Source organism: Engraulis encrasicolus, chromosome 7 (genome assembly GCF_034702125.1).
Source record: "Engraulis encrasicolus isolate BLACKSEA-1 chromosome 7, IST_EnEncr_1.0, whole genome shotgun sequence".
In the NCBI taxonomy this organism is placed as follows: Eukaryota; Metazoa; Chordata; class Actinopteri; order Clupeiformes; family Engraulidae; genus Engraulis; species Engraulis encrasicolus.
The window spans coordinates 36934510-36960986 of NC_085863.1; the positions used below are offsets into that span (position 1 = coordinate 36934510).

At 43.7% G+C, this 26477-nt stretch overlaps 1 protein-coding gene across 1 annotated transcript; it reads right to left on the reverse strand.

Annotated features, from left to right (window-relative positions):
- On the reverse strand, nucleotides 1-26185 carry LOC134451826 (short transient receptor potential channel 4-like). The gene is made up of 12 exons (XM_063202225.1): nucleotides 26116-26185; nucleotides 25181-25574; nucleotides 20422-20562; nucleotides 19619-19999; nucleotides 10924-11260; nucleotides 8139-8278; nucleotides 4783-5117; nucleotides 3068-3263; nucleotides 2514-2708; nucleotides 1888-1929; nucleotides 1384-1473; nucleotides 1-558 (listed from the first exon to the last, which is right to left on the reverse strand). The coding sequence occupies exons 2-12, from the start codon at nucleotides 25556-25558 to the stop codon at nucleotides 1-3; spliced, it is 2793 nt and encodes a 930-aa protein (XP_063058295.1). The 5' UTR covers nucleotides 25559-25574; nucleotides 26116-26185.
- Between the last annotated feature and the right edge of the window lie 292 nt (nucleotides 26186-26477).

Below are 26477 nucleotides of genomic sequence, written 5' to 3' on the forward strand. Positions count from 1 at the left end.
CTATTTCGCACCCTCTCTGCCCTCCTTGTGTTCTCTGCGCGTCGGCGAATCTTTCCTTTCATCCTTCTTTATCTCACTGGGTGTTTTTGCCGTGCTTTCTGTACCTCTGTCTGCATCTCTGTCCCCGTCCCTGTCTCCATCGAGATCAGTGTCCGCCTCCTCAGACACGGCCGACATTCGCGGTTGACCCCCACCTCGGTGGCGTAGCTGTCCTCCTCCACCCGGGTCGGCCTTCAGACTGGTTGTTGTCGTCGTCTGCTGCTGCTTTTCTTCCTTCACCAGAGCTTGGCGGGGGACTGAGCCGTTGGCCAGGCTGCTTAAAGCATCTCCTGGCTGGGGCGACAGTTTACAAGGTGCCCCCTGCAGCTGCTGCTGCTGCTGCTGCTGCTGCTGCAACATGGAGGTTGCGGTGAAGAGGTTGAGTTTGCTCTTCGGGTGGCCTGGGAATGAGAGGGCGGTGCCCGCGGCGCTCCCTTTGACGCCCGGCAGGGCAGCTTTGCCAGTCTTGAGCATGCCCAGCACCTCGTACCGAAAGCTGGATATATCCTGCTTCAGTTCCTGAAAAACAGAATGAAACACTTTATTTTACTGAAAGTACATGTATCAACATGTACATTACTTTACACATAGCTGAGGTTTTTATCCAAAGCGACTTACAGTACAGGGTATTAGTTACATTCACTGGAGCAGCGCAGGGTTTGGTGCCTTGCTCACCATGGAAGAGTGGTATTCGAACCGGCAACCCTCTGATCTAAAATCCATCTCCTTAACCACTAGGTCACGGCTGCCCCATAATATTACGTATTTACATTGTACAAACCTAATCCTAACCCTAAGGTAAAGTGCAAGTACTTTGACTGTGAGGAGTAATGTGGAAAGGTGGTGTGTAGGTCGGCAGTGAGGTACACACTACTCCACATCAGTCATGTGTAAACTGAACAGTTACGGCATGGCAGCCATGGCCTGATGATTAGGGAGTTGATGATGTTTGTATTGGATGGTTGCAGGTTCGAGTCCCACCCTTACCAGTAGGAAGAATGCGAATGGTCTACTGCACTTGTTAGTAGGGCTGTGCAATACATCAAATTTATATTGTGATATCAATATTGTTGTCAAACAATGTCAAATTTCATAATATCGAGTTGAAACAATATTTTTTGTCATCTGTCTACACTGCCAAAAGGTAGGTTAAGCTAAGCGCAAAACATTTCCCTCCACTTGAGCCATTGCGAGCACAGAGCAGACTTGCTACCCAACACTCATGCAGAACACCGCTGAGTGTTTCTCTATGGCCCTCCACTCACACTGCTGAAGGGAGGGAAGATTGTGAATTGTTTAGCACAATTATTTGTCTTTAAAAGAAATATCGTCTAAATTTAGTACCTTAAAATTTTCTTCTGTGAGTCCTTCTTCTGTCTTCGCATCGCGAATCATGGCAGCTACATATCTCTTCACTAAATTTCGGAGAACCTCCTTTAAAACACAGACAGCAAAACAAAACAGAACCTCTTTGTGAATCTGAGTGATTAATTATGCCTTCGTTACAAAGCAATGCAGCAGTACATTAATTCAGCCATACACTATATTAATCTACCGCGCATTTTAACCAAACGCAGCCATCATAAATTACGACCGAACAAAATAATCTAAAAATAACAGGCCAGCCGTGCTCTCAGCAGCCCCTTCCTTTGAACAGCTGAGATAAGACGCACACACATGCCCACACACACACACACACACACACACACACACACACACACACACACACACACACACACACACACACACACACACACACACACACACACACACACACGCACACACAGGCACGTGTTGCCACCGTCGACAAGACTAATGGCCGTTCCGCTTCGGAGGAGACATCATTACCTGGTACTGGTGATTTATTCGCAGGTTCTCAGCGGCGCGTCTCTAGAAAAAAATGAACGAAAAAGGAAAAAAAAAGATGGAAGTGATTAGACTCTATTGACTTTGCACCATGAGAGAGACGAGCGAGCATGCGAGTAAGCGAGCGAGCCCTCCTCTTCTTCTTTATTCTATTACGCAGAGAGGCAGCAGAAGGCCTCCCTGCAAGAGCCCCCACAGACACAAGACAGGCGGAGTGATGAATGGAGGAAGCTGCCTGGCTGGCAGAGTGCGCAACACAACACACTGCAAAACAACACGTTGCAGTGTTACGTTGGCCTCTCTTACTCTTCCTCCTAACCTAGGTGGGCTACGCACTCTGTTTGTTTACGCAGCAGTGTCACATCTCAACTGTTAGATTCTGTGTGTGTGTGTGTGTGTGTGTGTGTGTGTGTGTGTGTGTGTGTGTGTGTGTGTGTGTGTGTGTGTGTGTGTGTGTGTGTGTGTGTGTGTGTGTGCGTGTGTGTGCGTATGTGTGTGTGTATTCCTCTGTCTCTGTGTCTGTGCGAGCATGCACGAATTTAGTCATGGTTATACTTCTTGTACACTGTTAAAACTGCTGGTGTTCAAGTCCGTATATATGGCTTTACCCCAATCGATTGGAAAGTCTCGGTCCTCTCCAGCCTCCTCTTGGCGAAAGCGCGTCTCTTCATCCACTTGAAGAGGTACCAGAGGGACTTGGGACTGGGGATGAGATTGAAAGGAGGAGGCAGTGTACCACCCTCTTCAAAGTAGCTCATCCACAGCTTGGTCCTGGCAAACTTCCACTCGATGTCGGCATGGTCCTGGAACAAATACGCAACATAACACACACGTGCATGGATTTACAGCTTCTCTTTTGTCGTCTTCTGTTGAGGCTTTTGTTGAGACATTTGTTTGCAGTTAGGCGTCGTACCATGAGTGAGAGTAAAGAAAGAAAGAAAGAAAGAAAGAAAGAAAGAAAGAAAGAAAGACAGAAATGAAAGAAAATGACAAGAAAGAAAAGAGAGTACAAGCTAGTCATTGATTTCAACCTTGCAATTTCCCAATCGTTAGCTGTGACAGAGTGCAATGAAAAGACCAGCAAAAGCGTGAGAATAATAAAACAAGACAGATGGGGATAATATCATGGGAGGGAGTGCAGTGGAGTAGAAGGAGAACTTACAGCGATGTGCTGGTAGGAGTTGTTCATCATTGCAATAAGCATGTTCAGGAGGACCACCAGGGAAATGATGTTGTAGGTTCCGAACATGGTCGCGCCGACAAACTCTGTGAACTCGTGGTTTGGCTGGACGTTGGTGACATACAAACTTATCAAGCCGAAGACGGACCAGAAGAGTGACTGCAGCGTCTCGAATAACCTGTGTCAGAGAGGGAGGGAAATGATTAAAATAAACGGAAGCAAGAACAGCGATGAGTGTAGACTGACAGTGTTAGGAATGGTTATCTACTGTGAGGTCCAGGATCACCTTTTGAACCAATTTCATGAGCAGTAACATTCATAACATCCCAAAAGGCCAGCTTGTCAAAGCTGGGCCCTATAAACCCCACTCCTCAGCCCCTAAATGGCCTCATTACCCTGGCCATGACACTGTTTTTTTTAGCCTGCACCTCATCACTACATATTTCATATCTTAATTAACCATATATTAACTAGTACTTACAACACTATTCCACTATAACTCAAGCCCCATTATTGTACAGTGTTACCCTAATTTCATTTGTACTGAGGGTCTAGACTAAAACTAACTATGTATTTGCTCCTATTGTTCTGTTTATTTCCTGTGTACTTTGTATCAGCAAGTGTGGTATGCTGTGATTATCTCCTTAGGTGTAAGCCGCTTAGTACAACAGTGCCTGCCAAATGTAATGTCATGTTATGTAATGGGTCTGGAAATGCAAAACTGAGAAACAATTACTGGAGTGACGGATGAACTCTGTTGAAGTCCAAAATGTGCATCTGATTTCATCCAATCACTACCATTTGGTCATGACATCAAGAAAGGAGTACTATGGGAGGAATTCTGTTGAAGTTTAAAATGTGTGCCCCCCTCCCTGGCCAGTTGTCTGGCAACAAGAAGGATGTCCTGCCAGAGGTCAGCTAAGGCCAAGCTACTGTTTTGTACTTGGTGCTGTTACATATAAACTATGAATCAAACTGCATGTAGAGCAGCAGAATGCAACCCTCTGACTTGACTATAACTAGACTCAGTGGGGAGCAATCTACACAATTCACGAGGAGTATGCGTTATTCTGGTCCTTGATAATGTCCAAAAAAGCTAACTCATCAAAGTTTGTGCCTAATCCACCAGCTGGGCCCAACTCCTAACCCCCTGATTCACCTCATTACCATCAGGACAGTGACTGAACTTCGCGGGAAGCATCGACTCAACTGACGTGGAGAGAAGGTGCTTTTCTGGGTTCTACTGACGTGGAGAAGGCATTGTTCTGCTTCTTGATAATGTCCTAAAAAGCTGACTTCTCAATGTTTGGCCCTAATCTTCCAGCTGGGCCCTAGCCTGGTGAACCAGCGCCACCCGCTGGACAGCAAAATGTTTTGTCTACGGGTGGGTCTGGCCTCGCATAATGATTCATTGAAGCCAGAATGCCATGAATCTGGCAAACCAATTACAACGTAAGATGTGTTTTGAATCAAAGCGGGCAGGGTTTTGAGGGAAGGTTGTTCTCATCAACAATCTTCGGATGTATAATGCATCGAGGCCAGACTAAATTAGACATCCACATTTAGTCTGGTTTATCAGGCTAGCCGGGCCCAACTCCTAAATCACCTCGCTACCATCAGGACAGTGACTGAACTTAGCGGGAAGCATCGACTGAACTGACATGGAGAGAGAAGGCGCTTTTCTGGGCTCGACTCACGTGGAGAAGGCGTTGTTCTGGTCCTTGCAGCGGATGCCCTTGCACCTTGTGCCCTGCCCCTCGATGTTGCCCTGCGTCTCGTAGTAGAAGTAGAGCTGGTTGAGGCCGTTGGCGAAGGCCAGCAGCACCAGGCAGTAGATGAAGAGGAACTTGAGGATGTCCAGCAGCATGCGGCCCAGCGAGATCTGCAGCGGGCCCAGGTGCGAGTTGGCCGTGAAGAGCGAGATGAGCCGCAGCGAGCTGAAGATGTTGGCGATGGCGAACAGCGCCTCGGCCACCAGCGTCGGGTGCCACATCTCCCACTGCTCCCGCGGCTTCAGGCCACAATGATGATACTTGATGATAGAGAGGAATAGAGTAGGTTAGAATTAAGTTACATGTGAGTAGAATAGAGTAAAGTAGATTAGAGTACAAACGAGAAGAGAATAGAAGAGAATAGCAGAGTAGAGTAGAGTACAGAGCAGCAGAGTAGAGTACAGTAGAGTACAAACAGAGCCTCGGCCACCAGTGTCAGGTGCCACATCTCCCACTGTCCCCATCGCTTCATGCCACAATACTGATGACAGAGTAGAGCAGAAGAGAGTAGAGAATAGAAGAGTAGAGTAGAGTGAAGTGAAGGGAAGTGGAGTAGAGCAGAGCAGAGTTAGAGTAGGGATGACGAAAATTGAAAAAACTCTTAACCGGCTACTGAGACTCATCAACCGGTGGTTAACCGGTTAACCGGTAGTCTTAAATTATACAACGTTCGCGTGCCTGATATGCACAGCACTGTTTTTTTTTCTTGTTTTTTTTCACCTAAGCCTTTTTTTTTGCTGTGCTGACAGGACCTGCCATGTCCAGCCATTGTTGCCAGATGGAAAATGCTGAATTATTGTACTAAAACCTCAAAATTATCGTTTTTATGGGGGCTTTTTTCGAGGAAATTATCATTTTAATTATTATTATTATTACAACCGGTTAACCGGTGGCAGAAATTTTTAACCGGTTAAAGTTGATCCGGTCGACTATCGGTTAACCGGTTACCAGTTAACATCCCTAAGTTAGAGTAGAGTTAGAGTGGAGTAGAGCAGAGCAGAGTTAGAGTAGAGTAGAGTAGAGTAGAGCAGAGTAGAGTAGAGAGTAGAGTAGCGTGGAGTAGAGTAGAGTAGAGTAGAGTAGAGTAGAGTAGAGTAGAGTAGAGTAGAGTAGAGCAGAGTAGAGTAGAGTAGAGTAGAGTAGAGTAGAATAGAGTAGAGTAGAGTAGAGTAGAGTAGAGTAGAGTAGAGCAGAGCAGAGCAGAGTAGAGTAGAGTAGAGTAGAGTAGCGTGGTGTAGAGTAGAGTAGAGTAGAGTAGAGTAGAGTAGAGTAGAGTAGAGTAGAGTAGAGTAGAGTAGAGTAGAGACGCGTGGAGTAGAGTAGAGAGAGTAGAGTAGAGTAGAGTAGAGTAGAGTAGAGTAGAGTAGAGTAGAGTAGAGTAGAGCAGAGCAGAGCAGAGCAGAGGAGAGTAGAGTAGAGTAGCGTGAGTAGAGTAGAGTAGAGTAGAGTAGAGTAGAGTAGAGTAGAGTAAAGTACGGAGGGGCGGAGTGAAACAGAGTTTAGTAAAGCAGAGAAGAGCAGAGCAGAGTAGGGTAGAGTCCATGAAAACATAAGTACAGTGCATTCACTTACTGTAGCTATCAAGTGGGGGTGAGCTGGGGGATTGGTTGCTGATTAGATGTCAAAGTCATCGTAACAAATGTGTTTTAATGATAAAAGAGGGGACTATAGAACAGGCCAACCAATGGCTCACTCCTTTTGTATCTCTGTCGTTCCATGACAACAAGGCAATTTGTTTGCTTGTAGAAACAGAGATAGACAGACACGCTTCTGATTCGGCTTCAGATAGTAATAGAGAATCACAGCACTGACTGAACAGAATAATCCCAAGCAGGCAATGTGTGACAATGTGTACAGTATACAGATAAACTCGATAAGCAAGATACAGGGTTGCAAGACTGAGGTTTGCTTTGACCTGGGGCGGAGCTATAGGGGGGCAAGTGGGGCATTTACCCCTTGGCCCAGGGCCTTCCCATATTGGGGGTGGGGGCCCTACTTTGGCAGGCTGTATTGGGGGGCCCTATCTGTGTTTTTCCCTGGGGGCCCTGTGTGCCCTGTTCTGCCAATGGCTTTGACTGCGAGTTTGTGGCTTTGGCTCTGGCTCAGTTTTATCCAAAGACAATGGAAGTTGAAAACCAAAACAGACTAGATCACTGTGTACTCAAAGCATTATGTCATGACGTGACTCAGTATGTCATGATGTGACACACCTTCAGTGTTTATAGAACAACCAGAGCTAAATAATGTCACAATTATCCAAAAGGCAAACAGATAACAGTTGTGGATCTGATGATGCCAAACACAGGCTGCTTGCTTTTTCTGCTGTTTCGGCAGTGGAGTGTGTTTGAAAAAAACAACAACAAAAAACACCATATTTGTTGCAGACCTCAATATGCGCGTGCGAGCTCTGGAAGACTTTAAGCACTAAATGGATTGCTTTTGTTTTCTTGTATAACAGTTGACTCAGCCAAGTCGCATATTACACAACTTTAGTAACATCAAACAGAAATCAGCGAGAGTCACATTGATCAGTAACATTCATGAGATGAACCACATGCACAAATCAGTTGCACTGCCTGACCAACGATGACTAAAAATGAACCAACAGTCAGACGTTAATAAAAAACAAACCAAACATTTAAAACTGTCTAATTTAGCGACATCTATGGTCTATGCACTTTCCTAAAACACATTCCTTTACAGCAGTGGTTCCCAACCAGGGGTACGTGTACCACTAGGGATACGAGAGCACACTGCAGGGGGTACGTGGAAAAATGTAATAATGACGTGGTACCATAGTCACATTGGGACAGAGGTAGACATAAAAAATATGAGTGAGGGGGTACTAGTACGACTTGTGTCAAACTGGTATGAGTGCCCAATAGTTGAGCAAAACCCAAGGTCGGGCTTTGCAGTGGTCCAGTCACAATATAGAGTAGTTTAGCATCATTGAAACCTACAGCTATCATAGATTCCTCAAGGAGGACAGATATGCAGTACATGTGGTCTGCTGACTGGTACTACAGCTTGGTGATGCCTTCTTGAATCTCAAGCAATCTAATCTCAAGCAAATCCAATTTCTTTTAGCCGGGTGCAGGGTCAAAATGCAAAGTTCATGTAAGGCAAGGAGGACCTGCACACGGATCAGCTCCCTTTTAATCCTTTTTTTATTTTCGCGATTTTTCCGGCCACCACGGCCCTTCGTCAGACTAGTAAAATGAAAAAGGATTGAAGGAGCGTATCAGTGTGCGGTTCTTCCCTACATGGTGATGCCCTCTTACCTTGTTGTATGCCACAATCTTTAGGGAGATGGTGGCCAGATAAAGAGAGTTCATGACAAAGTCCATCAGGTTCCACCAGTCGTGAATGTAGTCCTGAAAACCTCCATCCCACATCTGTTTGATCTCCGCCCAGACGAAACCTGCACAACAAATGGACACAGACACAAACACAAACACTCAGACACAAACACTCTAATTGTATCCTTGCTTTGATATCTTTCCACGACCTACTCTTGAACCTGTTGAACACATTGACTCGAATGCTGTGTACATGTTTGGCATCTGGCATATTCTGTTGCTAAAAACATATGAAACCCAAAATACGAAAATACCTTAAAGTGGCAGTTCAGTATTTTACATACTGAGTCATGTTTACAGAGAGTTTGTGATGAAGAAGATTGAAATTTGAATACCTGTGAGTGTTTTAGGTAACTTTGAGAGCAGGGGTGTCGCTAGACCTATTCCACAGGGGCACGTGCCTGGGTATTGATTTGCTCTGCCCCGGTATGAGTTTCACAAAAATAACCCTGCTACCTTGGAATTTAGCTCAGTTTTAGCATATGGCGTAATCCACAGACTGCACACAAAATAGTGCACATGCACTACTTGCAATAATTTACAAGCTTTTTGGTAACACTTTATTTTAGGGATACATCTATTAGCACTAATACATACAATATTAATGCCTGTGTAAGTAACTTGTAAGGCATGTACTAAGCAAAATAAGACAGTTGTTAAGCATGTATTCACAAATGTCTTGTTCATGCCCAATTAGGGATTTATTACTAATATAACCTTAGTAAGGACCAGTGAGCCTATATTTCTATTTATTAGTAAGTAGTAAGTGACAGAATACAATGTGTATAAGCTCCCGACACACTGTGTAAACAAACCCTGAACAGTGTGAAAACAGATGTGGAATAAGGGTCCCTATTCTAAAGTGATGCATTAGTCAGCCCAGATGGCTCAGGGCCTCCGCACTACCAAAGTCCCCCTCGTTACTTAGGGCCCCCACACCACCCAGGCCCGCACTACCTAGCCCCGCCGATCTACAAAGTGTAAGAGTATATCAAATAATTAATACTTACCCAGCTGAGTCATTTCATATTCTCTTATTCATAACGATATAAGTAAGGTAACAAGAGCCTTTATATAGCAAGGATTGAACGTACACTTGTCAATGGCGGTGGGTTAGCGAGATGTAATTTTTTTCATGTACCACTGAATTTGAATTGTAAAAAACCCCAAAATAAATGCAGAACATTAGAATAATAGCAAAACTAAACTATTCTTTTGTTATAATTAAGTTAATGTTTGAGAACATTAGCTTCAAGAAGTGCAGTGCATGATGGGTACGCAATCTAGGCCAACAGACAACCTACCCAGCTCTGAGCCTACGTCCTTAGCTCCTCCCCTCACTCGTGAAATTTAGTTGCTATCCAAACAATTTGCCATGTAAGTAACAACAGAAATATTATCATTGCTGCATTGGCCATGCATTGCATTTCTGACTAAGGGCGTACCCATCATGCACTGCACTTCTTGTAGCTAAGTTTCTCAAACATTAACTTATTTATCACAAAGGAATAGCTTAGTTTCCGCTTCCAAACTATTACTCATCGTTATATTCTGCATTTATTGTAGGGTTTTTACAATTAAAACTAATTGGTGTATGAAAAAATTACATCTCACCACCCACCGTCATTGAGAAGTTTACGTCCAATCCTTGCTATATAATGCTTCCAATTAAGCACCAATGTACTGAGTAGAATAAGTGAGATCCACATACCTACTGAGGCTAACACAAACTTCAATTTGTTCTTACACTTTGCTTCCCGGGGACGGGGGGTGGTAGAGTCGGGGCCCTAGATAGTGTGGGGGGCCTAGGTAGTGCGGGGGCCCTAAGCCATCTGGGCTGAGCAATGCATCACTTTAGAATAGGGACCCTTATTCCACATCTGTTTTCACACTGTTCAGGGTTTGTTCACACAGTGTACCAGGAGCTTATACACATTGTATTCTGGCCCTTACTGCTTACTCATAAATAGAAATCTAGGTCTACTAGGTCCTTACCAAGGTTATATTGGTAATACATCCCTTATTGTGCATGAACAAGATATTTGCAAATAAATGTCTAACAACTGTCTGATTTTGCTTAGTACATGCCTTACAAGTTACTTACTGAGGCATTAATATTATATGTATTAGTGCTAATAGATGTATCCCTAAAATAAAGTGTTACCCATTGGGTCAGCTGATGCTGCTGTTGGAGAGCCAGTTTTGTAAGATCCAGGCCATGCTATAGATCACCTCAGAAATCCACAACTAAATAGATGAGCTTACATTAGGACTCCTGATGCCTAAGACGCAAGGCAGGATCATCCATGATGGTGGGCACGGAGTGTGTAGTGTCAAGTAAGCATCTTTGAATGTCATGAAAAACACTATATAAAATTAACATTATAATTAAAATCAAATTAACATCATTATTAGTAAAAAGGTAACAGCATGATGATGCCCAATTCTTAAGATCCATGGCAGGATCATCAACTCCACATTATGGTGGAGAGCCCTCTGACCTCAATGACTAAATGAGGATCATTGTTTCCCAATACCTCTATAAACCAAGACTTCAGCAAACCACAATGACATAAATGAGGTTACATTAGGACTCCCGATACCTAATATCCAGGGGAGGATCAACCACTCCACAATGGTGAGCAAAAACCTTTCTGAACTTCACAACTAAACGACAAAGGACACAACATGAAGCTTGATAGGCTACCTAAAATCCAAGGCAGGATCATCCATTCGACGATGGTGGGCGCGGGGCCCTGCCTCTCCTCCTGGGAGCTGACGATGTGCTGGGAGGCCAGCAGCAGGAGGAAGAGGAATGTGAGGTAGGAGGCGGTGTGGCAGATGAACTTGATGAAGGGCTTGCGGATGCAGAGGCCCATGTGGCTCTTGGGCACGATCAGGTAGCAGAGCGACAGGAAGGGGAAGAGGATGCCGATGAACATGCAGGTGACCGACTTGCCCGCCCAGTGCAGCTTCCGCCAGCCGGGGAACTCATCGTACCAGCGCGACGCCAACAGCTGCTGACAGTTGGGCTGGGCCACGAACTGTGGACAGAAGACACAGTTGACAGTTTGATTACTAACACAGCCTGTGTGAATTAAAAGCACACAAAGTACACACATATTAATGCCAGACAGTATGTTAAAGTGAAGCATAGTGCACTGGGGATATGTCAGAAACACTTTATTTTATTGTCTCTAAATGGTCCAGTGCGGCTTCCTCCAGCCAGGGAACTAGTCGACAGAGTACAATATATAACCACTTCATTTTATAATTCAAAATGATGGTGACATATAGTATAGCATGCCTACTTGGACTACCTACAACTAACCCTAATGATCATGATCCAAGCACAATGGATAGAGGACACTTCAACAGTATGAACTATGAAGATACATGTAAACGACCTTTTATTAGCTGCGGATTCAGGCCATTTCAGTATCCTCCTGCTACTTGATTTAACAGCTGCCTTTGACACAGTCTGCCACAACGTCCTTCTCACAAGGCTGGAAACCCTACTGGGCATCAATGGTACTGCACTCTCATGGTTCAGGTCCTATCTAACTGGAAGAGAGCAGTTTGTCTCTATTGGTGATTTCCGGTCTCCAAATTCACTCCTCACACATGGTGTTCCACAAGGCTCAGTTTTAGGCCCCCTACTCTTCATCATCTATATTCTTCCCCTTGGTAACATTCTCCGAAAACATGGCCTAAATTTCCATTGTTATGCAGATGACACCCAAATCTACATACACACTAAACCCTCCCATCCACTCCCCCTTGCTAACTTAACAACTTGCCTCAATGAAATTAGTAATTGGATGACCCAAAATTTTCTTAAACTTAATCAAAGCAAAACCGAAGCCATCATCATCGCCACCCCATCATTACTTAGAAAGATAAACCTTTCTCAGTTCTCTATCCCTGACTATTTTACCTCCACTTCCTCTGAAGTAAAAAATCTGGGCGTCATCATCGACTCTTCGCTCTCCTTTGAATCCCATATTAAACACCTCACCAAAACTGCATTTTTCCACCTTAAAACCATCTCCAGACTCCGCCCCTCTCTCACCCCTACCTCTGCTGAGACCCTCATTCACTCTTTCGTAACCTCCAGATTAGATTATTGCAATGCCCTACTCACTGGTCTCCCCACTAAATTGATTAACCGTCTACAATACATTCAAAACTCAGCAGCTAGATTACTTACACACACCAGACCCTGGCATCACATTACCCCTATCCTCTATCAATTACACTGGCTTCCTATCCATTCACGTATCCATTTCAAAATTCTCCTCCTCGTATACAAGGCCCAGCACAACCTTGCACCCTCCTACATCACAAGTCTCCTCACCCCATACAATCCCACCCGCACACTACGATCCACTGATTCACTCCTCCTTACTGTTCCCTCCACACACCTGCGCACCATGGGCGACAGGGCATTTAGTGTTGTTGGCCCCAAACTTTGGAATTCTCTTCCACTTTCACTTCGTCAATGCTCTACACTATCTACTTTCAAATCTAAGCTAAAGACACACCTTTTCTCTTCTGCTTTTTAACTTCACTGACAGGCACTTCCACTTATTTTAATTATCAGTCTATTTTTTTATTTTTTTATTTTACATATTATTTCTCCCACTCATTTTTATTTTATTTTCAAATGCATTCTACTTCTTTTTTCTTATTTTAAAAAACATTTATTTTATTGTAAGTTACTTTTATTTCTATTTTATTCTTGCATTTTTATTACTCTCCTATTGTTAATTCACTGAAGCTTTGTTATACTTTCTCTACTGTTATGTATTTGTTTTTGATTGTAAAGTGTCCTTGGGTATTTTGAAAGGCGCTCAAAAATAAAATGTATTATTATTTATTTTTTTTATTACATGTAAATATGTTGTTGAATATAATGGACAGAGAGCACATTTCAGCTTTATTGTACAATTCCTTTCATGATGTCTTGTGACACATGTAGCAGTCGCACTTCTACACTTCCACAAATAACCCAGCTAAGCCGAAGCCTTTGGCACAGTCCACTAACCTTTATTTTGGTAGGCAAACAGACTGCACAGTGCACTCTGACCCAGCCTTAGAGGTCAAATAATCTGTCACTTAAACAATTTTAAAAANTGTCAGCTAAAAAGACACAGATGGAATAAAGATGCTCTGCTAATCTGACCCAGCAGACTAAAACTTGCATGGCCACAGGTGCTATATATAGACACAGTACGTGTCCATAGTAATTACAGTTTTCACAGTCCAGACTCTTGATGAGGAGCCCTTTTCATTGCAAACTGCACAGCTCATCATCATCATGCCAAGACATACCAGCAGGCCACCTAGACAGATGATCTTCACAGAACCTCGGAAATTGAAAAAAAAACAAAAAAACAAAAAAACGAAAGAGCTTTGGCTCATCGTGTGTGGCTGTACAATTTATGAAGATGCCTCTCTCTTTCTGGTGGTGCTTATTCAGACTGGAAAAGGTTATGATGAATAAATAAAGTAAATATCTCAGCAAAACTGCAGCAGAATTACACCACCTATGTGTGATGTACATACAAATATGAAGAAGTCTTTTACAAACTGGGAGATATATGAATTGTATAATTGAGCTTCATAGTTAATATGAGTAAAGTTGCTGTTTTGTCGTTTGAATTTGGTCGGGAATTCAGCTAACTTCAACCCACTTTGAGTTGCCTCAATGCTGGCTTAAAATCCAATAATAGTAAAAAGGTTGAAAATTGCGCTGAAATAGGTTTTATAGGATTCTGAAAAGAGCTCTTCAACACAGGATGCATTACCTACATTGGTCTATATCCAACCGTGCAGAAACAGTAGTGAAGAGACTGTTCATCTGTTTCTATTTACGAAGATGGCAAGACCGAGACAAAGGACTCCTTGAATATCTCACAGGACGAGGACCAGGTTCACTCTCCTCTGTGGTTTGGTAACAGCATAAACATGCAGCAAAGGTTCCTTTGTGAAGGCGTCCAAGCAAAAAACAAATTCACTTATTGAAAACAAGAGGTGTCTTGTGATGGCCTTACAGTGTACAGAGGACCACAGGACAGACCTTTATTTCTGACGGCCCTCATCTCGCCTGGCTTTGTTCACATAAAAATCAGCCCCACACGACACACACAAAAACAGCCCTAAGTGGGACGACACGAAAGAATTATGTCCTCACCAACATCTGCTTTGCACACATTACAGAACATATGTGTGATCTGGGGCCAAATCAACCAAATGTGGATAACAGTGACGCAGAAATTACTGGATTGTTGGAAACCAAGAGCTACTGCCGCCATTTGAATCTAATAAACAGATTAGCTGTTTTTACATGGCAGTAACACAGATGAGGCCCTCCAAAACGCTGTGTGCGTGTGTGTGTGTGTGTGTGTGTTGGGGGGATGCTGTTGGTGTGTGCGTGTGTGTGTGTGTGTGTGTGGGGGGGGGGGGTGTCTCTGTTCGTGTGTGTGTGTGTGTGTGTGTGTGTGTGTGTGTGTGTGTGTGTGTGTGTGTGTGTGTGTGTGTGTGTGTGTGTGTGTGTGTGTGTGTGTGTGTGTGTTTACTCTCTGTAATTAAACACAATCGACAGCATTACGTGTACATGTGATAACAATAACGACAAAACTGTGGGAAATTGAGGGCTTCTATGGAGCGCTAATGTCTGGGGAGGGCCATCATCAGCTCACACCAAATGGTCTGTCACAGCGGTGGCCATCACCTCTCTTGTCTTGTCTAATCCCCCTGGTACTCATGAGTGGCAGGGCTCATGCTGGCCTGGGGGTGGTGGGCGCATCAGTGAAAAATAACGTGTTGACAAGAGTTCCAGGAAAGCAGTGTGAACAGCACGCTCTGAGTTTTAAAGGAGAATTTCCGGCCAATTTCAACACACACTTGTATTTGCTCACATTCTACCCTTGAATTGTCAGTCAGTACCCAAACTCAGTAACCTCAGTCAGCAGGCTCACGTTTTTAGGTACTGAGAAGTCAACGGTAGTGAGATATAACTGAATGCTGAATATATAACCGAAATTGGCAGGAAATTCTCTTTAATCCAAAGCAGCCTAGTTGGCTGCCCTGTTCAGTTCCCAAAGCTGTGCTTGAGGTTGTTCTCTGCTGAAGGGAAGATCGATCCCATTAGTGTCATTTTCCCTGTCCCCAATGTCACCAGAGGGTGTCTGTGTTTGCACCTGAATCAAGTGGGCACAATTACAGAATTAATTCAACACTCAAGAGTTGATTTAACATCCTCTGGATTATATTTGGGTCCAGATGACTCTCTAACTGTATTTGTTAGTCTTGGATAAGGACTGAGGCGAAAGACAGTGACCAATGTCTCTATTTCTCTGAGGCCTTCCACCAAAAAGAGCAACTTGTGTAAAAGGCACAAATATGGCCTTCATAGGTCTGAGAGAGGAGAGGCGTATCATATGGTGGCTATTAGGTGTTCCCTGTTGTTTTCTGTACTCTACTTTATCCCTTTAGCAAAAGAAGAAGATGGAGAATTGAAAACCTAAAAACAAAAGTGCCCCACATGGGTTAGGGAAGCCATACTGTAATACTCACTGTTCCACCAGTGGAGCACTAATAGTCAGTAAAAGACTTAACTTAGTACTACATTACTACAACATTATATAGTGTTCTAGTAATACATCACGACTTGGTCATTGCCATTGTGCTAACAGAAAATGTATCACAGCATTTTTTATATAATAAACTAAAATAGTTAGAGTTTATGTAAGAAATGTCGTCCACACGCTTATTTTCTTTGCGATCTCAGAGACTGAGGCAACACGTAATGGTGCAATTTTTCAATGGTGGCATTTTTAATAGGCCTATGCTGGAAACTAAACTGGTTCTTTGGGCAGGCAATATAATATGGGTATGGATGATTAATTTCGTCAACTCTTTTCCACTAATGTCTTTCAACATCCAGTCCTATGGCATTGGGTCCGATAAACTGCATTCATTTGTATGCTGGCAGCGCCATGATACTTCTGTAGATCAAAATACTCACACACACACTAGACCATTGATTCAAAAATTACTGACAAGTTCAACCTACCGGTATGATAATTAGTTTCGACGGTTCTTTTCCACAATCTTTTTTAACATTCAGACCTACAGCTTTGTTATATATATAATATATATAATATATAATATAAACTGCATTTATTTGTACGTTGGCAGCACCATAAATGTGTGACACCTGTGAAATTCAAAATACTTATAGGCATAGACCACCGATTCAAAAATAACTGATAAGTACCGGTAAGCAACCTATGGATGATTACAATAATTTTGTCATATCTTTTGACTCATTGTTTTCAACATCCAAAATTAAACTGGATTTGTAGTGTTGAAACTTTTTTTGGTGCTTTTTTTGGGGGGGGGTCTTTATTTCAGATAGGACAGTGAAGGTGCGACAGGAAGTGAGTGTGGAGAGAGATGGGGTAGGGTTGGGAAATGACCCAGGCCGGACTCGAACCTGGGTCCCCATGGGCATGCAAGCCCAAGTGTGGGGGGCTTAGCGCGCTGTGCCACGACCCCCCCCCCCCCGTGTTGAAACATTTCAATATTTAACTGCATTCATTTGTACGCTGGCAGCACTGTAAAATATGTGATTCTAACTCTTGTGTAAATCAAATGAATCACACACATACACTACACACCAATAATTCACAAATAAGTGACAAGTGCAGCCTATGAAGATTTCGTTTCGACAAATCTTTTCCACTATTTTTTTCCAACAACCTTCAGCTTTGAGACCAATATAAATTGCATTAATTTGTACGTTTACAGCATCATGAATTCTAACACCACACTTGTGTAGATCAAAATACTCACACACCCTACAACACTGATTTACAAATTGCTGGCAAGTAAGCAACCCATCATTACTTAGATGATACAGCCTGAAAGCTATAACATAGAGACCGACTCCTTACCAGAGCTCAGGGATCTAGCTAATGTATAGTTTTAGCGCTCGTCGAAATCGCTAATGATGAGGAAAGCTATCATTAGGGCCATGACCTTTGATGAGCATCCCCGCACTCCTCTCCAAAGCTGATTATTGCCTTTTATTAACATGTTAATGAGCAGGCCTCTCGCCACGCATGTATGATTTCATGGTGCGACATGGCAGGCAATTTGAATCGATAAAGCCGGCGTAGGCTACGCTAATGCTGACAGATTATGACTGTGAGGTTCACAGCGCGTTATCCACCCCCACCACCAGCAAACATCATCATCATCATCATCACCACCACCACCTCCCCCACCCCCTTGCCCCAACCACCACCATCTCCACCACCACCACAGCTTTCACATCCAGTAGCCTTCAAGATAACACAGTATTCACACACACACACACACACACACTCACACACACACACTCACTATCTCTCTCTCTCTCTCTCTCTCTCTCTCTCTCTCTCTCTCTCTCACACACACACACACACGCGCGCACACATGCACACACACGCACACACACGCACACACACACCCACACACGCGTGCGCCTGGTGACTGAGGAGCTCTGGGGCCACTCCACTCACACCCACGTTGCCATGGGAACTCTAGACTTCCACAGATCCATATCAAAGTTACTCCTGGAGTGAAGGAATTGATATTTGCTTTTCCTGCCTCTATCTGCACTCAGTGCTGTGATTAAGCTCACGATGCTTATCCTGTCAGCCGGAGATGACGATGACATGCTTTCTTTCTTGTCAATTACAGACACTGTGCTCCTCAGACTGCCACTGCGCTCTCCGACAGTCTGAAGAGGGCTTTCAAAGCAAAACAAGTGCATGGACTTCAACCTACCAACCACACAGTGGATGTAAAGCTGATGATGAGATGACTCACAGTGTAATACATGTAACTCTGCTTGTCTTATCTATTTAATCCGTTAGTTCCTGTTGTACATTTTCTGTAAGCAGAATGGCAATGACCAAGTCGTAGTGCATTATAAAGGCCCTGTGTTATGTCATAATAGTGTAGTACTATGGTAGTTAACTTTTTACAGCGTGTCAGTGGAGGTACAGCATGCATTAATGGGTTAATGCCACTGGGTTTCACTTGTATTCAAGGCTCGGCTTTTAACAAGAACTTTCTGAATAAATAAGCCAGAAAGGCTGGCTTAGCCTTTTAATTTTGTCATAATCACACTGTGTGGCAGTGTACTCATGCCTAAAATAGCCAGAGTACTCTGAACTTATGAAGCAAGTAGAAATCTTCCAGCCATCCTGCAATGCTGCAAATGCACAGAAGAGGGCAAAATGTGCCTGTGTCAGAGCCTGTGTGCATATACAGGATACCCAGCAGCTGTCATCCGTAAAGCGCTGCCATCTACTTGCCCTGCCGAGCACAGCTAAATCACTTGGACTGACCGAGTGAACACACTGTGAAGAATATCTTCACTGCATATCACGAGGCCATTTTCAATATCGTTACATTTTCTGTATCTTCACATTTTCCAGCTGTGTTTTGTTCAGTTAGGTTTGCTGTGGTGGAGACCTGTGATATACTGTCCTTTTAGCATTCAATTTGGAAATGTCTGGTTGAGTGAGTCCAGTTGGACCTTGAACAGTCCAGAGTCCTAAATTCACAACCCTGTACCCTACACTACCAGCAGAGAATGACAGTATTTTACCTCTTCATGACAACCATGTGGATAGCCCAATCTCAATGGCCTCAACACCCAAGGGCAAGGCACCAATACTTCAAACCAATCGCTCATTTCTCTCCATGAAGGCAGCTGTGCAACTTAAGGCCTTTGGGAGTTGGTCTTGGGATCAAGGGATTGCAACTTCCAATCTCCCCCCTAACCAATAGGTAACTGCAGGAAGTGCTCTTCAGCTAAACATTTAACCCCACATTGCTCCAGGGACCGTAACTAATATGTTGTACCATATAAAATAAAGTACCTGCACATTTCTTTGGATAAAACGTCACCTAAGTGTAATGTATTGTACTGCTACAAGAGGAGGGCCATCCCTCTCAACCATCAAGAAGCGTGTGCAGACTCATCTGTCCCGATAGAGCTTCCCTGCATAACAAAACTAACTCTTGTATTCCTGTATAACCTTGTTCGCTAACTTTGTCATGATTGTATATTTTGTAAGTCCCCCAGAATTTGTATATTGCCACACTTTTTTTTTCTTTTGAACAACTTGTATACTTCTGTATTCCCCCTCTATGTTTTGCTATGTATTGTTATCTGTGTGCATGGCTTTGTGTGCAGTGTTCAGTCTTTGGCTTGACCTCTTTCTGGTGGCACTTGATGGCCAGCTTCCAAAGCACCAGATCATGTAGCATACCTCATTGCTTCCATCCTCCTCCTATAGTGTGCAGTGCAATGTCAGTGATCAGACAGCGCCACCTACTTCTTTCTGGTGGTACTTGATGGCCAGCTTGAGGCGCGCCAGGTCGTTGCTCTCGTCCTCCTGCAGCGGGTCCTGCAGCTCGTCCGTGTAGTTCAGGATGATCTCCAGCTCGCGCGAGCTCCTGGTCTGGTCCAACAGGTCCTTGGCGAACTGCTTGCACTGGTGCGACAGCTCCTCGTACTCCGACTTGAACTCGTTCTCCACCTTGCTGAGCTCCTGCAGCTCCCAGCTGAGGCGGAAGGCGGTGAGGAAGGGGTCCTCGCTGGACAGGGCGATGAGCGAGGGCGACGCCAGCGCCCGGTAGATGTTGAGGCGCGAGCGCGAGTGCCGCAGGCTGTCCACGTCCGAGCTGGAGACGCACTCCACGCAGTTGCAGCGCACCTCGAGTCAAGTCAGAAATCAAGTCACGTCAAGTCAGCTGAATTGATTACACTCAGCTCATTTCAATTTTAATTTCTTTAATAAGGGATAACCCCTTGAGATGAAACATCTCGTTTTTGAGGGGGTCCCAAAAAACACCCAACACTTATTATACCAAACCCTTGTGAAAGACGTATTTTGGGCTCAGACGTCTGGTGGAGTAACGGGATTTAATGCCCATGAATTAATTAGTAATTGATAGTTGATATTCTGCAATGAATATGCGTCCACTAGAAACAAACAAAGAAAAAAAACATACAATAGTGGCACTGCCTGTCATTGCACCGCCCTGACATGTGCAACTACTGAAACGTCACTGACCCATACTGTATACAGCAGGGACAGGATATATCATGACTATATCAATCAGCTTTACTAGTTACCTCATGCGGCTGTGGCACTGACACGCCCTTCTGCACCAGCATCTTGATGACCTCATAGTTGTTGGTGTGCGCCGCCAAGATTATGGGCGTTATGTCCGGAGTAAAGTCCGAGAACTGCTTATCCAGCAAGATGGGTGGCACCTGAGTAAAAGAATAACAAATTAGTAACTTATTGCTATTCTTTACCAACTTATACCGCTACCCTAATTATATCCCCAAAACGCGGAGCGTCGGGTATGTAATGGTTTTGCGTGCACCGGCGCCGCGTCCGCCACCCCGTCCGGCGCCCGCCACCGTGTCCGCCACCGGTCTTAGGTCTTTCCTGTTAATACGATAACTTTTGAACGGATGGTTGGATTTGTCTCAGATTGGGTGTGTGAATGCGCTAGGGAGGGCTCATGAACTGATTAGAGTTTGGAGGTCAACACTTTCAAGATGGCCGAATTCAAGATGGACGAATTTTTGTTTGGCCCATTACTTCTGACCGTGTGGATGGATTTGTCCCAGATTTGGTGTGTGAATGCTCTAGGATAGGTTCATGAAATGATTCGAGTTTGGAGGTCAACACTTTCAAGATGGCTGAATTCAAGATGGCCGAATTTTTGTTTGGCCGATCTTCTGACCAGTTGGATGGATTTGTCCCAGATTTGGTGTGTTAATTCTCTAGGGTAGGTTCATGAACTGATTCGAGTTTGGAGGTCAACACTTTCAAAATGGCGGAATTTTTATTTGGCCCATAACTTCTGACTCGGTAGATTGATTTGCCCGGTAACACCTTATTTTAATGGTTCACCATTTCAGTGACTCTACCATATTAGGTACAGTGTAATAACCAGTGCAACTATATTTAAAGGGACACTGTGTAAGATTTTTAGTTGTTTATTTCCAGAATTCATGTTGCCCATTCACTAATGTTACCTTTTTCATGAATACTTACCACCACCATCAAATTCTAAGTATTCATTATGACTGGGAAAATTGCACTTTTCATACATGAAAAGGGGATCTTCTCCATGGTCCGCCATTTTGAATTTCCAAAAATAGCCATTTTTAGCTGCAAAAATGACTCTACTGGGACCATAATATAAAATATTTGTTTATTACTTAGAAAACTTTCATGTAAAGATCAAATTTGGCAATTGGCAGCCCAGTTTCAATGAGCAGCATAGTTGCAGCACCCTTTTTGACCATTTCCTGCACAGTGTCCCTTTAATACCATGTAATACTAGTGTAAAACCAGTGTAACAATATGCAATATAATGTAAAGCACTTACACACAAATACATGATGTACGTACAAAATTGGTACATGGTGTTACATTGGTATTACATGGTATTAAATATTGTTACACCGGTTATTACACTGTACCTAATGTGGTAGATCCAATGTAATAGTGAACCATTAAAACAGTGTTACCATTTGCCCCATTTTTTGCTTCATTTTCACAATAGTCATTTGGTTTTAAGCTTATGCACGTCATTGATCTATGTATAGATATTAAATATATTTCTTTTACATTTTGTATTCATCATATACGTTTATGAAAAGGTGGACGGTAAGATAGGAATGATGGGGGACTGGAAGCGTTGCGTTTCGGGGATATACCTTAAGCAGTCGAAGGCAACTGCACAGGCCTGGTTTACATGAGAGGGGTTCTGTGGAGCATGTTGTACCACTCTGTTCGAGCCTCGGTCATTTCCCAACCTGGATTGGTCAAATGGCATACAGGGCATTTCCCTGGTGGACTGGTGATTATTTAAGCCTGGTCCTCCCCTCAATGGTATCAGTCCTCGTGCCGCTACTGCAGGCCTCTCCGAGATAATCAGATATAAATAAAGCATTTTGGCTGTTTCTGTCAAAATAGCTCATACGTATTACACTGTAAATGACTCACATTTTTGTCACAGTCTTCATTGTCTTTCTCAATGCCTTGTGGACTGGTTGGCTGTAAATGCCTGGCCTGATTTCTTATCCCAGACCAGCCCTGTCTTCCCATCTCTCTCTCCCACTTATTTCCTGTCGCTACCTTCAACTGTCCTATTGAATAAAGGCAAAGAGCCCTAAAAATAACCTTTAATAAAACGTTAACCATGACAACAGGCCTGATGAGCATAGACAGATTTGAGTCTATCAGCACAGAGAATCTGATAACCGGGAATATGGGAGTTGTGTCTGGGGTGAAGTTTGACAACTTCGTTGTCTGGTAAAATGAGTGGCACCTGAGGAAATAACCTATGATGAATAACTTTAACTCGTACTCGAGATGAACAGTTGTGTTTTATTGTATGGTCTCTTTTCAACTATGCCTATGTCTACATCATATATCAACATGCTTAACTGTATGTACTTGTGCTGTGCATGCCTAACTTCAAATCTATGGTACAGTGTAAATAAATTGTGGTACACATTATAAATTAAAATGTAACTAGACCAATATCACTCATGAGAACAGGCCTGATAGCAACACGCAAGTATGCTTCTCTATCAAAGCAACAGACTTGACATCACACGACTCTTTCTGGCAAGTAGGGATGATGTAATCCCTCATGGTCTCGGTGGAGACGGTGACTCCACTCCACCCAGGTCTTAAACTCCTGTCCCTAAAGTGCGCCTACCATAGATGCCGACCGCAACCTCAATGGAGTGGCAGGCAGACCACATCCTCCTTCAGTGCTTTGAGCTTTCACCCCATCACACCACTAATGTACAGCATCCATAAAGTCATTAAAAAACTTCTGTGCCGAATGACTCTGCTTCATTCTTTTGTCTCCATCAAACACTTAGAGGGCGTAGTTTAATCAGATGTCTTCTTGTCCTGCGTTAATGCATCTATAGCAGCTAGTGTGCCCATTGAGCCCTGCTTGTATACATGTTTCCAAAAGCCCACAACTTCCTGTCTCAGCGCCCACATGCAGCTCTTAATTTCCTTGGCCCTGCCCAGACTGTTCCACAAAGCCAAGAGCTTTCATCAATTCAGAGCGATTCCGAAAGGCAGTGAGCGGAAGACCACAAATGACTCGAGTTAAAAGAAATGAGAAACGCACTCAGTCAAAACAGAGCGCGAGAGATTTTCGGCCTGGTAGAGAAAGGGAGACAGAGACAGACTGGAGGAAGCGCATGTGTCTGTATGAGTGTGCGACTGTGTGTGTGTGTGTGTGTGTGTGTGTGTGTGTGTGTGTGTGTGTGTGTGTGTGTGTGTGTGTGTGTGTGTGTGTGTGTGTGTGTGTGTGTACTGTGCATGTGTGCATGTGTGTGTCCATGTGTGTGTGTGCACACAGAGACAGAGAGAGCGACAGAGACAGAGAGGCAGGAGGAAGTGTTTGGTGTGCGCGCGCGCGTGTATGTGTGTGCGCGCATGCGTGTGTCTTTATGGGTGTAGGAAAGAAAATTGTGTATTGGGTAGGCCTACGTTTAAAATCCTTTCAGCAAGTGTTCTGAAGTAAGTCAAAGAAAAGTGTCAGGTGTGGGGATGGACTTGGAATGTGTTCAACAGCTCTCTCTGCTCTGCACATTATGCTTTTCTCAGCTAATCAGCCAGAAAACTACTGTCAGCATCCCTGATACGTAGATGTGACTGCCAAATGTGTGAGGGACTGCTATGCATGGTACATCCAAGTCCATCCTGCGAACTGTGCTCCTCTACATTCACAATCACAAATTAAATGACATTTTGATGTGCCAATGGCAATGTCAATGTATTGGATATATGCCAGCAAAAATGATGAATGGGTGGAGGAGAAAGACCCCTGACACCCTGTGAACTACGTTTTTTTGCGTAACACAACCCAAACGCAAATGAAATGATCTGTTGTTCGAATGTATTGGACATACGCCAATAGTGATGACTTGTCATGGGTCGTCATGGGTAAGTGGTTCAGTTGTAAGACTTGTAAGCCCAAGGGTTTGCGCCGCGGTTTGATTCCTGACCCGCCAGGTTAATGGGGGAAGTAATTAACTGCCGCCCTTCCCCATCCTCCTCCTCCTGCCACCTTGATGTGTCATTTGGGCTGCCCCCTTGGACAGGTGAAGCATAAATGCAATTGACCGTGCAAATTCAAAATGACAGTGGGAGTTTCCCAGGTGGGCTTTCACTTTAAGGTCATGCACTTATCCCCACATTGGATGTCTCCTTGTTCATTTCGGCCAGTAACTGAGCCATATACAGCAGTGCCATTGACCAATAAGCCACAGGCTTTCCTCTTGATGGTTAACCACAACAAGCATCTAAGTGCACCATCTGGGCTCAATCTGGGCTGCCCCGGAGCAAAGCTTCTCACCCTAGACTCAATGTCTACAAGGAGAGGAAACCGCAAATGAAACAACCATCAAACATAAACCCCACTTAACTGCCAAACAGCAGGTGCATTTCAAGTAGTGTCCACGAATGCAGGACAATGCTATAGATCACCAAAGCTACTGCACAGGGAGTGAACAACAGACTATAATTTGTAGAAGTATATCTTAAAATGCTTGGATCATAAGGCAATCTGATGATGGTCTGTTTCAGCCAGTCAGGATAACGTTATGAAAGAAAGAAAGAAAGAAAGAAAGAAAGAAAGAAAGAAAGAAAGAAAGAAAGAAAGAAAGAAAGAAAGAAAGAAAGAAAGAAACGCTGCTCTGTAATGCTGTTGTGCTTTGCCAATGCATGGATGAATACCGACCAATCAGTTTGATCTTCGATATGGGTGTCACACAGGGGGAGTATGGCACTGTATCTTATTTATTCATAACACTCAGCAGCATGTGGAGGGCTCCCTACCTGCATGCCCCCGCTGGGCTTCTTATGATTGAGCAAGAGCTCCACGGCGCCGACCACCTCTTTGCGAATGGCATGGAGCAAGGCATCTCCGACATAAACGTTATAGCTGAGCAGCAGTTCAATGATCTCCAAGTTCTCATTCTCGATGGCGATGAGCAGTGCTGTGCGTCCAAGCGGGTCGATGCAATTGATGTTTATTTTGAAGTAGATCTCCGCCTCGTCTAGTGCTTGCTTGACACTGGCGTAGTCCCCCTTCTCCACCGCGCTCAGGTAGGCCTTTTCCTGGGGACAGAGTTCAGACTCGGCGCGCACGATTCGCAAAGGGATGCGGTCCCTGTATGAGGAGTTATCCGTTCGACCGTAGTACAGCTGTGACATCGTTGCTAAGCCATAACTGAACATAATGGGCAGAATTAAAAACAAAAAACACACACATTTAGTCTTTTTTATTAGTATTTTTTTACTACTTTGATCATTTTGTTTTTTAATCATAATTATTGTTATGGTTTTAGTTATTAATAGTCCTGTTAAAGGTGTTAGTTAGCCTATTCCACAAAACACCAAGTTCTATCTCTTTATATATTTATTTTAACAAACGTGCAAAGTAGAGGGCCAAAAGCTACCTGTCATCGATGTAGATAGTATTTGTACTAACATGATATTGTTGTCTTCAATGTGCAGTGTGTTTGCTATGTTGGTAGGTAAACTTCTTCATAATGGTTTATCACAGAGAATAACCGGCATATCAGTCCATACGCACCACTTTGGCTGAATTGATTCAATTTATCAACTTTAGTTTAAAACCCGCTATAGTGCCAGTGCCGGTACCAACTGAAATTTGCGTCGGGGCAAGTAAGTCCACCTTATTAACCAGGGGTTGGATAATAAAACTGAAACAGGATGGTATTGATATTACGCATGCTTTATCAACGTACCTTGAAACTGAGTATGTGCTTTTCACTATGCTCCCACCACGAGACAAAACATATGCACCATCACCATACGTACAACAGGTGCTCTGACAACAACCCACATGTCGCAGTGCAATCCTTTCGCTTCCACTTCCAAGGGTAGGTACGCCAATAATCAATTCCGAAAGAAGGCTGTGAACTGCGTCTCGGTTTGAAGTTGAATGTTAACACCAGTTAACATATAAAAGGATGAAATATTCCCTCAGAGCGATTCCGAAAGGTTCTGTGCTGGTGTTGCATTACTTCCACAATTTGTTGTGATGAGAAAGGAAAAAAAAACTACTGAGTTTATCCCCGTTTCCTTAAAGATGAACGACGCATCAGCA